The sequence below is a fragment of the Rhodnius prolixus genome, unplaced genomic scaffold (assembly GCF_049639745.1).
Source record: "Rhodnius prolixus isolate KJV_2025 unplaced genomic scaffold, Rpr scaffold_11, whole genome shotgun sequence".
NCBI lineage: Eukaryota > Metazoa > Arthropoda > Insecta > Hemiptera > Reduviidae > Rhodnius > Rhodnius prolixus.
In genome coordinates, this window is record NW_027411625.1 from 18808760 (window position 1) to 18822946 (window position 14187).

The following is a 14187-nucleotide window of genomic DNA, read 5'->3' on the forward strand; positions in this document are numbered from 1 at the left end:
CCACTCTCGCATTATGTGCCGGGCAACAATCTTGTTGAAAATACATATCTAGCCGACGTTGTAGAGGAACACCTTCAAGCAGAACTGGCAAAATGTCTCTTAAAAAAAGTTAGATACCTTTCACCAGTTAAGTTCTCTCTGTAGAAGTATGGACCGATTAGTTGATTTCGTAAAACTCCACACCACACGTTTGTAGAAAAAACAACCTGAACGTCGAATAACTCTAGCCTGCCTAGATCTTGACTTCGCCTCCATAAGTGCTGTTACAAGCAAAGCGTGGGAGTCCAGAGTTTGGGCTTGCCTATCGTTGATTGTACCCAGTTTGAACAGATTCTTTAAAAAAAATAACGTAATTTTGATAGTAAACTGAAATTTGTTTTTCATATTTTAAATTACCATAACTTTTGAAAAACCTAACCGATTTCAAAAATTATTTTTTTGTTTTTTTTTAGGAGCTAAAATTCTATAAAAATGTGCAACAAAAAATATAACGTTCCATTTGAAAAACAAAAATTGGGTGCTGTATCTCGAGATACAGAGGTTTAAAAAAATGGCTCAATCACTGAAAATAAACTAGACTAAAAATGGTTAAATACGTGTTTTTTATTTTTCGAAATTTCCCACAGTTAAAAAAAAAGTGGGTGGAGCATATAACTCTGGTCACCCTGTATAATATAGAGCAAATCGTCCTTTACAAGCGCAATTTTTCGTAACAAGTCAGATGTAAAAGATTTCAAGAAAAATATTGCAGAAACGGCATTTTCAGAAAATGTTGTTGATATTGGTGGTGGTGGTGTTGTTACTTTTAATGGAAACAATGTCGTGCATAAACTAAACGCACAGACCGATTTTCATAAATTAGGTTTCTTTGTATTTTGGACTTTCATTTAAATTAGCCTTTTGGGGGCCGGCCTCTAAGGTGTAAATGAAATGGGAGAGGAGTTAGCCCCAAGTATGTAGGCTCCCTGTAAAACTATTATGGCTAATAAGATTGTAACGCTTAGCCTAATTTAGATAGAATTTAGCACGAAGAAGGTTCCCCACGTGACATTTAAGTGCCATCATGCCCTTATACCTATCTACTAAGGGAAAGTATTGCAATCGTTTGAAATCATTAACGCGTGAATCGATTTTCATGAAAGGAGTGTAATTCGATTGGAAATTTAATGCATTAATGGCTTTTGCGGGGTCTGGGCGCTTTATATACGTATTTTACGAGGGGAGTTTGCCCCCACGTGAATAAAGCCTCCTCTTAATTAGTTATTGAATTAATAACACTGTAAATCTCTGCAGGAAGTTGATAAAATTTGGCAAGAAGAAAAAGAAGAAGAATTTAGAATACGTGACATTTGAGTGCAATCGTGCTGTTACTTGTGGATCCAGATAAAATACTGAAGATAATGTTCAACTCAGTTTACTGTCGCGTAACTCGTTTTTGCAAAACAATACATATTTGTTTATATGTAAATAAATGTTTACAAATATTATAGGGGCGGGTGTTAGTGTAGTCTTGCAGGGCGTGGCTTCGTAAGTGGGAGATCCCCACTGAATATAAGTCTAAATATAAATTGTTTATAGTAAAGTATGAGCTTGCGCCTCCGTGCACGACACCTAATTGGTAGTTGGACGTTAAGCCCCGCCTGAAAAAATAGGCGATTACTTTATTAACAATTATAATGTTATTAACCACATTTTATCTCATTCTGAATCCAAAACTAAATAACCAAATTAACCAGCAAATTAAACATACAAGTGTAAATACACCACTGTTTTTTAAAATACAAAACCTCATATTAGGCTTTGAACTAGGCTTTATAAAGAGTTTAAGCTGGTTACAGTCATTCCAACGCCCTCTAAAATATAAACTTATGTCCTGCAGTAACACCTATCAAGGGGAAGTATTGCTATCATACCGTATTTGCAATTTAAATTCTCTTTTCCGTTTTAGAGAGAAGTGTAATTGCAGCTAATTTTTTCTATCCCCTCTTTAGGAGAAGTTATTGTGATCACAGCTTAGTTTCTCTTACGTCCGTCAAGAACATTTATCACAATTGATCTTACCGCTCTTATTGGAAAGTAGTATAATCGCATTGTTCTTTCTATTATCCCTCTTAATGGGATGTAATGATTCATCACTGTATCCTACAACATTTCTCTCATTCTTTATCTTCTTCCCTTCAACTTGTAACTACTCAGTTTTTTTTTTTAAATTATACATCTTCACACTAACTTCTTACCATCCCTCATAAGTTTTATTTCACCATGCCCTTATAACGTTTCTCACAGTGTGAATCTTCTTTGCACAACTTGGTACCTCTGGCCCATAACGTTTTTCACAATCTTCATCTCCTCAATAACTTGATAGTTTTACATTCTACTACCTTGGTACGAAGTATTAAAGCAACTTTGGATTGGAAATATGGAAATTGTCAATCAACCCTTATACAAGTCTCTTACTGGATAGTTATAATGACTCATTAAATTAGTAATCTAACTGGAGATGACAGAAGGGTGTTAAAATGATTAACTTGGCTCGCTCGGTCTGTATCCCATTGTGCTGCACCCCTCTATTCTACTAGTAAATATTCTATTCTACCCTTGCATTTGCAGATAGCAAGAAGAGCTTCACAACATGGCTTGCTTAGAGCCGTGAACGCTGTTAATCTGAAAATATTTTCTCCAATTTTCCTCTCCAATTCTCGCACGATAATTTGCAGCATTCAGTGAAGGTGAATAAATATCTCAGCCATGAAAAACGCAGAAATAGCGTAAGGAGGTTTAAAGCGTGTTAAAAGAAGCAAGCACCAGGTTGACTAAACTTGGCTAATTTATGAAAATATGAATTATAGTTAGGTGTGACAACTTCTCCTCTGTATGGTGCTGCTTTCAACGTCAGTAACAGAAATCCTCTACTTCGTTTACTGCTAAAAACAATTTAATATACTTTCAGAAATTTGCTCTTATGAGCCACAATATGGACCTTGTAGAGGAAATTTCACGAGATGGGCTTACTCGCAAGCAAAAGGAATATGTGAACCGTTCCTGTATGGCGGTTGTCGTGGTAATAAGAATAACTTTAATACAGAAGAAGAGTGCAAATTAGCTTGCCATCCAGGTCAGTTATTCTTCCCAGTGTGTGTGTGTGTGTGTGTGTGTGTGTGTGTGTGTGTGTGTGTGTGTGTGTGTGTGTGTGTGTGTGTGTGTGTGTGTGTGTGTGTGTGTGTGTGTGTGTGTGTGTGTGTGTGAGTTGACCATTTTGCTTTAATTGAAGTAGCCAAAAAAGTGGGATAAATGTATTTGAGATTTTTTTTTGTAGCGACAGTGGAAGAGAGAGCTAATGAGAAAGAAGCAGGCGCGGTAAACTGCGTGGTCTCCAAATGGAGCACATGGTCGTTCTGCACACCTTGCATCAATGGGACGAAAACTAAGACCCGAACCATTGTAGTAAGTACACTTTCGAAACACTTGATAAACTAAATATACATGTAAAGATTGAACACATTTGTTTGAACTATTGTAGTCGAAATTTTAAGCGTAAACATGTTGTTAAAGCGCCCAGTAAATGATGCACTACAACTTTGCTTTGGGTACAACCATTCTATTTGTGCAATTGTACGGGCTAAGAAAAGTAAACTTATCTGTATATAATTGTAATAATACTTATGTATATATAATGTAGAGTTGCACTGTTGCTCTGGTTGAGTGAACATCGTTTTCTTTGTGTACGTTTATCTTGAGTCAGATTGAAAGATTGACGTTGTTTTCTTTGGTATTGGGATATTTCAGAGGAATTTTTGCGCTAATTGTCTGTAATGAAAGTTTTCTTCTTCACTTGAGTAGTGAAAATGGTAAATAGGTGTTAGTGTAATGGAAAATTTTTTTGAAAATATTTATTGGTTTACAAGACTTGGTGCTTGCCTGTGTTGGTTAGGATATTGTAAATTTTCATTTTTACAGTAAATGTGGAAGTATTATTTATATGTATTGGAAGTAATAATGTTCAATAGTTATTAAGCGATATGTTGGTATTGTGTTTGGCTGACGTAAAAAAAAAAAGAAATTGTATCCATCCATCGTCGGTATATGGTTTCTTCGTATGTTCAATGCTGTTGGATTGCCTCATTATTGGGGTTTGTCATTTGTGCGTATATTGTTTGTTGGAAAATAAGTTGTTTGGAGTAATTGGTAGGTATGTTACATTGTAGGAAGGAATATTTGGTTGTGCAACATATTGGTTGATATTGCTAGTAGGGTTGGTTGGGGTGTGTATTTATGATTTTGCTGTGGTGGTATGTATTTGTTGGTTTGTGGTGGGTGTGCCATATTTATTGGGACGGAGGTGAAGTACCTCCTTTGTGGAAGTCGTATTAGTGGTGCATTTTTTAAAGACTTGTTATTATGGTTTTTGCTTGCATTAATCGTCTGTTAGCAGTGGTAAGTTTTGTTTATAAAGTATTGGAAGTTATTGCGGAGGAAAATGTAGTAATTCGTTTGGAGTTGATGGGTGTTGGTGTGAGGTAGATTGTTGGGAAAAGTGTCTTTTATAGATATTATTGAGTGAAGTAGTTAGTACAAGTTATAAAGGGAGCATTGCTTGTTTTCTGAAGCTAGATTTTGTTTCGTGTATATATATATATATATATATATATCTCCTTAACAAAAACTTACAGTTTAAAATGTTAAGTATAAGGGTTGATTAAACGCCAAAAGGTACACAAATCAGCAAGTATCCATCTCATTTCATTTATACTTCATTGATATTATTTAAGTAATTTTACTGCATTAACTTTTCCTTCACATTTTTAGAATTTATTAGATGTCACAGACCCTTATGCTGGCCATTTTCATGCATAAAATATTTGTTCAAGACTGCAGTCTGTAGATTGTAATATCTATTTATCTATAATAATCAAACTATTAATTACAGGTTAAAAAGAAACAAAAATATGAGGCTAAAAATTTCAAAAACTTTTTTAAAAAAATGTTTACACCAACTTACATTAATGATTGCATTTTATTTATTTATTTATTTTTATTTTTAAATAAAAATCGTCGGTTTAAGTTCATTCTTCGATTAAAGTAATTGTTATTTTATGAAGTAGTCAAACGTTTATAATAATAGGTAATAATTATCTGGCTTTATCGCAAATAATATAGTTTTCTTCAATTACATTCTCAATCTAGGTGTTCTTCCCACAATGTTGTATGTATGTAATATAAAATAAATAAGATATGCATATTTTTAGGACAGCTAATTATTCCAGTATTTTACTATAAGTAAAATTAGGGGGACTAAATTAAATTACAATTGAGAAATGAATAATTATTGTTGAATAATCTACTTGTTATCAACTGTGTGTTATTTGTGCTCACGAATATTTCGGTAAAACGAATTCAAGACTGAAATATTGTTTTCAATCCTCCGTGATTCAAATTTAAACAGTGGCCGACCCTGACTTTGTCTTTTTCTACTTTAACATGCATGTGTTTGTGACTACTCAGAATAATTCATACCTCATTTTATCATTATTATAACAAAAAAATATTATGAATGAACTGGCCAGCATAAGGGTCTGTGACATCTAATAAATTCTAAAAATGTGAAGGAAAAGTTAATGCAGTAAAATTACTTAAATAATATCAATGAAGTATAAATGAAATGAGATGGATACTTGCTGATTTGTGTACCTTTTGGCGTTTAATCAACCCTTATACTTAACATTTTAAACTGTAAGTTTTTGTTAAGGAGATTTTTGTACCTTTTGGATAGATTTTTCTTTTTGTCTATTTTGCAAAGTTACATATCTGCTTTACAGATTTTTTTAAAATTTGGAATAAGCAATTCTATCATTATAACCTGATAAGGTGTTAAGTCAGAACCGTAACTGCCACTGGAGAAATCATTTTAAAGAATGATGATAGTTGCCATCCTCAATAACAATTTTTTTGAGAAAGCGTTTTGAATAAAATAGGAAGGTATTTGTATGTAAAAATCAAAACTAAACTGCGATTTCAGTACTTCCTTTTAAGAGGAGTAAGAAAAATAAACAGCGATTACAGTACTTCTCCCTAAAAGGCAAAGAGGCAAAGATTTTGAATCGAACGAAAATTCATTCATAATGTAAATAGGTTCGCCCATTGATAATTTTAACGATTGCAGTACTTCCTCTTAGTAAGTGTAAGAGCATGATGGCACATCACAGCCACGAAGAGGAGCTTTAACCACTTATTCGGGCTGAATTTTATCAAAATCGGACTAAGCGTTATAGAAATATTGGTAATAATAGTTTTAGAAAGGGCTTTACTTGGATGGGGCAAACTCCCCTCCTTATAAGGCACAGCGTCGAGACTTTTAAAGTACAAATCTGTACAAAATTTCGATTCGAATGACACTTCATTCATGAAAATCGGTTCACGCCTCGATAATTTGAAATGATTGCTATACTTCCTCTTAACAAGTGTAAGAGCAGATCGTCGCTTTAATGTTACTTAGGGAAGCCCTAACCCTATCATCCCACCAAATTTTATCAAAATCGGGCCAAGATTTACAGAGAAATTAGAAATAATAATTTTAGAGGGGGCCTTACATAAAGGGGGCTAACCCCTCTCCCATTCGATGTACAGCGTCGTGACCCCCAAAAGGCACATCTACATAAAATTCCGAATCGAATGACACCTCATTCATGAAAATCGGTTCTCGCGTTTAGGCGCTACGCAGTTTACAAAAAAGGTAACAACAAGAAGAAGAAGAAGAAGAAGAAGAAGAATTTTTGAAAGTGCCATTTTTGCTCATTTTCAGCAACTTTTTTCTCGAAATCTGTTATATCTATGTTGTTGCAAAAAAAATTACGGGCGTAAAGGAGGGTTTGCCCTATATTTTAAAGAAAATTTGGGAATTTTATCTTTCATAGAAAAAGAGAAAAAAATTGTCAAAGTTGGGTGTTTTTCAACGTTACGCTTTTTCGTGCAGTTTTTGATGGTCAACCCTTATACAACTGTCCTACCGGACAGTTTTAATATATATATATATATATATGTGTGTGTGTGTGTGTGTGTGTGTGTGGAATGTTATTAGGATTATTAGGTTGACAAAATCTGACCGGTTAGTGTTAATAAATTTGTTAGACGTTATGTCAAGTAAAATGCTATTGGACGTTTGCTTATTATCGAATTTTGATAGTAAAAATTGTTTTGAGTGGACCCAATTTAAGGGAAAGGGTAATTCTTGGTCTAATTTTCCACTTCTATTCATAAACGTTTATTATACGGTTGCTTTTGCAGCATGTATTGTGTCTTCAAAGGTGCCTCCTCAGACTCGCAAGCCAGGTTAGCCAGGAGGTTATCAACTGCTCTCTATATCTGAGGAGGCACCTTGAAGGCACAGTACATGCTTCACAAGTTGAGTAAAGTGCATTATTTGATAATTAAGGAATAAGTTTGATCCTTTACATGAAAGATATTGATCACTTAAATATGTGGCAGGGGGTTTCCAATTTTTTTGGTAATTAAACGCAACTCTCCCAAAATTACCAAATAATTATTAAATCTTCTTGTTTGTAACAGATGTAAAATTATTTTTTATGTATGCTTGAGAATATCTAAAGCTCTTAACATTTGATTTTTCTTAGAAAATCACTTGGAAAACAACTTATTTCCCGATATTAAGAAAAATAGAGGCTTTACTGCCTTGGCAATATTTTCAGAAGAAAAGGAATGAAAAAATACATAAAAATGACCTATCGCCTGCTCTCCTTTCTCTTTGACAACAAGTTAAAAAATTGAAATATGATTAAAAACATCAGATTTTGGAATGGCCTAACACCTTTAATTTTGAAGATATCGAATTGCGGTTTCCGGTTTCTTTCACAACTTTTTATACTCTTTAAAACTGTATATGAAAATGGGAGTCAACTGCGAATCCGGGCAACAAATATTTCCTCTACAATGTTTTGCTCAGATCAACCGTTTAAGCATGAAATGCATTTGAGCCGTCTTAAAATGAACACCCTGTATATGTATGTGTGTGTATGTAGATAAATATCTGTACTTAAATTTATTGTACATATTACAGGGGTTGTGAAGCGTACAATAATTTTACGTAATCACTGGTAAATATTCTAAAAAAAATTATTAAAAAGGTAATAAAATAAACATTGTAGGTAAAGTGTATTTCTTTATTGGTTGATTGAAAATGATGTCAACTTTAAAGATTCTATTGCACAATGGTAGATGTTATTTAGGCGATCAGATGAGTTAATTTTGAGAATATTGATTGATGGGGACCTTTTCTGGAGGAACGGCCGCAGGTAGTGCCTTCTCAGTGGAGTATACAGCGGACAGAGAAAGAGAAAGTGTTGCAGGGTTTGAATTCTGTTGAGATTGTATATGGCGGAGTTGGAGTTAGTGTCATATGTAATAATAAGCATTTGTAGGCCTGATTCTCAGTGCTCAATCACTGATACTGGGTGGCTGACCTCCCTGAGTTTTTTTACATATATATGTATATTATAGTCGAGCGAAAGTAAATGTATTGAAAAAGTAAGTAGTCAAGTAAAGCTTTGTTTATTTATTTGATATTTATTTGCAGAAGCAGCCGAAGAACGGCGGCAGACCTTGTCCACCGCTCTCTAAAACAATAAAATGTAGTGTTCCGAAAAATTTCTGCGATCTTGTAAATTTGTACGAGTAAAAAATTTTTGGCTACTTTGTAATCACCTAGGATTAAATTTTTAGTGTGCACTAAATGAAGTAGTATAATAGTAGTAGAGTGAGTGAGATGTGAAAGTAAGTTAGTTAGTGGAAGGTAGCAGCAGTTTGGCAGGTGATGGCGAATTGTAAATCTTGTAAGCATCTAAATTCTGTAAGCAAATCAATTTTCTTCTTGGTTTTTGAAGGTAAAGTAGAAAGGTGTGAAGTGAGTAATCCTATAAAACATATGTAAGAAGTTTGTAATGAAAAGTTGTCGGCGGAAATTCACTGGCAATGTCACCTTGAATTTATAACACAAAATTCTTTTGTTTTAAAAAGCATGTAAAATTGGTGTATTGAGAGAGTTCACGCACAGATTCATAATGATCATGCGAATGTGAGATACAATAATTAAACATAAATGTTAAATATAAAATAGAAATAATGATGTAAGTTGGTTTTGTAGTTTGAGGTAAGATTTGTTAGTTAAATAATGAAATGACTATCTCGCCATATCTGTTTAAATAGTTATCATGTGATGATAAGCTAGAGGTTATACTTTATTGCAAGGGTGGCCAACTTTTCTGTATATAAGATCTACTTTTTATCTTAAAAGTGTGTCGCGATCGACTTATTGTCATAGGTGCAGTCTAAGGGGGAAGAAGGGGTGTGAAATGCAATAGTATGTTTATACACTGTGTTTAGTATAAGGTGCATTCCAGCGAGGTATGGGTAGATAAGTAGAATGTATTTTTTTTAAATCACTTATTAAGTTTTCAAGATGTAGGCTCATGAAGAAAATAAATTTCCAAACCCAACCTTTGATAGCGGTTTGGTGGATATTTATCCAGTTGGAGCTACCACCAATATTTTGATTAAAAAGGTGTAGCACAATTATTAAGAGTTAGCAGAGTAGCCAAAACAAAAATGTTTATTTCTTTAAAAAACACACATTAACTTTATAAAAACACAAGTAATCAAAGACCAGAACGTTCGAAGCTCAAACAGGAAACTGTAAAAGTAACTAAGAAGGTTGATGTCTGGTTGTAAACCTGTAACGTTGCCGCCACAGCAGCATTCTGCACATGCGGTACCAAAAAATTAGATTTTCCGACACTTTCAAGATAGATTTTTACTAACATAAGATGCAATTTAATTTTTTTTCAACTGCAATGTATAAGTTGTTGTACTATTTGTTCATAAATATGAAAAAGTTGTTATAAAATGCACAGTATGGCTGATAATTTGATTTCAATATTTCACTTTCGCGTTTTTTTTTGGCCAGGAAAGTTCATCATGAAAGAATAATATGACTTACTTTTTGCTAATCTATCAATAGCTCGCTGAGTACACCTCATACTAAAATATAGATATACGGCTTATCTACCTAAGTAAAAAACAACAACAATTATTAGGCGCTAATGGCCACAGACGTCGATGCACCGAAAAAAACAAAACAATTATTTAAAGGGCAAAAAAAAGAACTCACATCCAGGAGTATTAAAAGAACATGGATAATTATTAACAATATTTAATAATTCAAAGTAGCTACAGATAAAGACTGATTTAGAATTTACTTTGTTGCCTTAACATTAATGGGAAGACTGAGTTTGCATGTCTCTAATTAGGTGTATATCCTGACAAAGATAATGAGTCTTCAGTATGGGAATCAGTCAGGACAGAAGGTAGTTTAGTCTTCGTTAGCTTCAAGTATAAAAATGGCGATTCTACAATCGCTTCAAAGTCCATGGTACACCGAATTCCACCCCAGACATTTCGACGATTGACCAAAACTGGCCTCGCGATCGACTTGTTGGCCACTCCTGTTTTATTGTATATAATACTTAAACGTAATCTCCTTAACAAAAACTTACAGTTTAAAATGTTAAGTATAAGGGTTGATTAAACGCCAAAAGGTACACAAATCAGCGAGTACCCAACATTTCATTAATAGTTGAGTAATTCTACTGCATTAATTTTCATTAATAAGTTATTTTTTAGAATTTATTAGATGTCACAGACCCTTATGCTGGCCATTTTCGTCTACAAAATATATGTTCAAGTAGCACTGTAGATTGACTGTAATATCTAGTTATTTGTAATAATCAAACTATTAATTACAGGTTAGAAAGAAAAACGTTATAAAAAATAAAAAAAAAATTATGAGGCTAAAAAATTCAAAACATTTTTTATAAAAAACTTACATCAATGATTTTGTTAATTTTATTTATTTATTTTTATTTTTAAATAAAAATCGTCGGTTTAAGTTCATTCTTTGATTAAAGTAATTGTTATTTTATGTAGTAGTCAAACGTTTATAATAATAGGTAATAATTATCTGGCTTTATCGCAAATAATATAGTTTTCTTCAATTACATTCTCAATCTAGGTATTCATCCCACAATGTTGTATATATGTAATATAAAATAAATAAAATATGCATATTTTTAGGACAGCTAATTATTCCAGTATTTTACTAAAAGTAAAATTAGGGGGACTAAATTAAATTACAATTGAGAAATGAATAATTGTTGTTGAATAATCTACTTGTTATTAACTGTGTGTTATTTGTGCTCACGAATATTTCGGTAAGACGAATTCAAGACAGTAGCCTACTCTAACTTTGTCTTTTTCTACTTTAACATGCATGTACATATTTATGTGATTTCTCATAATTATAACAAAAAAATATTATAAATGAAGTGGCCAGCATAAGGGTATGTGACATCTAATAAATTCTAAAAAATAACTTATTAATGAAAATTAATGCAGTAGAATTACTCAACTATTAATGAAGTATTAATGAAATGTTGGGTACTCGCTGATTTGTGTACCTTTTGGCGTTTAATCAACCCTTATACTTAACATTTTAAACTGTAAGTTTTTGTTAAGGAGATTTTTGTACCTTTTGGATAGATTTTCCTTTTTGTTTATTTTACAAAGTTACATATCTTCTTTACAGATTTTTTTAAAATTTGGAATAAACAATTCTATCATTATAATCTGATAAGGTGTTAAGTCGGAACCGTAACTACCAATGGAGAGATCTTTTTAAAGAATGATTATAGTTACGTTCCCCCAAACCATCCTCAATAACAATTTTTTTGAAAAAGCGTTTTGAAAAACATAGGAAGGTATTTGTACGTAAATAGCAAAATTAAACTGCGATTTCAGTACTTCCTTTTAAGAGGAGTAAGAAAAATAAACTAGGATTGCAGTACTTCTCCCTAAAAGGCAAAGAGGCAAAGATCTTTTAATGAACGACAATTCATTGATTTAAATCGGTTGACTCATTGATAATTTAAATGATTGCAGTACTTCCTCTTAGTAGGTGCAAGAGCATCAGCAACGTAGAGGAGCTTTAACCACTTATTCGAGCTGAATTTTATCCAAATCGGACTAAGCGTTATAGAAATATTGGTAATAATTGTTTTAGAAAGGGCCTTATTTGGGTGGGGCAAACTCCCCTCCTTATGAGGCACGGCGTCGAGACTTTTAAAGTGCAAATCTGTACAAAATTTCGATTCGAATGACCCTTCATTCATGCAAATCGGTTCACGTGTCGATAATTTGCAACGATTGCTATACTTCCCCTTAACAAGTGTAAGAGCAGATCGCCGCTTTAATGTTACGTAGGGGAGCCCTAACCCTATCATCCTACCAAATTTTATCAAAATCGGACCAAGATTTACAGAGTAATTAGTAATAATAATTTTGGAGGGGGCCTTACATAAAGGGGGCTAACTGCTCTTTCATTCAATGTACAGGATCGAGACCCCCAAAAGGCACATCTACATAAAATTCCGAATCGAATGACACCTCATTCATGAAAATCCGTTCACGCGTTTAGGCGCTACGTTGTTTACAAAAAAGGTAACAAGAAGAAGAAGAAGAACAATAACATTTTTTGAAAAAGCCGTTTTTGCTCATTTTTGGCAACTTTTTTCTCGAAACCTATTAGATATGGGTTGTTGCAAAAAAATTACAGTTATAAAGGAGGGTTTGCCCTATAATTTAAAGAAAATTTGGGAATTTTATCTTTTATAGAAAAAGAGAAAAAAATTGTCAAAGTTGGGTGTTTTTCAACGTTACGTTTTTTCGTGCAGTTTTTGACGATCAACCCTTATACAACTGTCCTACCGGACAGTTTTAATACGAGCATATTTGAATAATAAATTTGACTGTAAATAAATTTCTTCTTACCAACTTATTTTAACTGTTTTATTTTTTTGAAAATTTTACAAAACTTTCCTTTTTATCCAATCCTTTTCTAAAGCAAGCTAAGTTTAGAAACAACTTATTGCAATAAATTTAACTTATTTTCTTTCTAATAAGCGCTTGTATATATTGAATGAGATTAAATTAAGAAAATAAAGGATAAATCGGAGAAGATAGTAATTTAGTAATTTAGTAAGTGTATAAACCTTAACAAAAACCTACAGTTTAAAATGTTATGTATAAGGGTTGATTAAACACCAAAAGGTACACAAATCAGCAAGTACCGAACATTTCATTAATACTTCATTGATATTAAGTAATTTTACTGCATTAATTTTCATTAATATTTTTTAGAATTTATTAGATGTCACACACCCTTATGCTGGCCACTTCATTTATAATATTTTTTTGTTATAATTATGATAAATCACATAAACGTACATGCATGTTAAAGTAGAAAAAGACTTACACGTTTATAGGCAATAGTAGTCTCCATATACAAGTAAAATATAAACAAAATCTATCGAGTAGTTTTCGAGATATTTGAAGTTTAAATTTTCACTTTATAGAACGGAAACAAAGTTTAACACTAAATATCTCGTTTTCTGCTCGACAGATGTTTACTAAAATTTACACAATTATAGACAATAGTCGTCTCCATATACAAGTAAAATATAAACAAAATCCATCAAGTATTTTTATTTATTTATTCCGTTACAGTCAGAGACATACAGAAGGGGTTGGCCCAGTTAAAAATTATAAATGTGTTATAAAAAAATTTGTAAATGATATAAACATAAAGTATCCTAAAAGAGTTACAATGAAAAGAAAGTAAATAAAAAGTAAACTGAGGAGTAATAATATTAAATAAAAATAATTATCCATCAAATAAGAATCAGACATAATATTTGCCAATTAGCTTACCTATATCAAGTAAATAGAAAATTTTCTATATTAAAAGTGAACACTTCAAAGAAATAGGAATAATAAAGATACAGAAAAAAAATAATAATAATAATAAAAATAAAAATAAAAATTATAATACAAAATGTATAAGAAAAGAAAAATAATAGAAATACTGACAATAACAAATTAAAATCATAGAGCAGTTTGCAAATGAACATAATCTACTAACCAAAAATTAATATTAATAATCATTGTACAAAGGGGGAAAAAAGTCAATAAAATAAATGTGCAAAAAAAAACAATAACTTGTCAGTAATATCGTAGTGATTAATTAAACTAAATAATCAGTTTTCTATATTTTAATAAGTTAATAAA

At 32.2% G+C, this 14187-nt stretch overlaps 1 protein-coding gene across 1 annotated transcript in view; it reads left to right on the forward strand.

Annotated features, from left to right (window-relative positions):
- Positions 1-12898, forward strand: part of fat-spondin (extracellular matrix protein f-spondin) — a 33710-nt gene extending 20812 nt beyond the window's left edge. The window contains exons 11-13 of the mRNA XM_074138585.1: positions 2951-3115; positions 3317-3444; positions 8588-12898. Of these exons, the coding sequence (XP_073994686.1) occupies positions 2951-3115; positions 3317-3444; positions 8588-8689 (395 nt within the window). The 3' untranslated portion in view covers positions 8690-12898. The remainder of the gene's footprint in view (positions 1-2950; positions 3116-3316; positions 3445-8587) is intronic.
- Positions 12899-14187: the final 1289 nt, after the last annotated feature.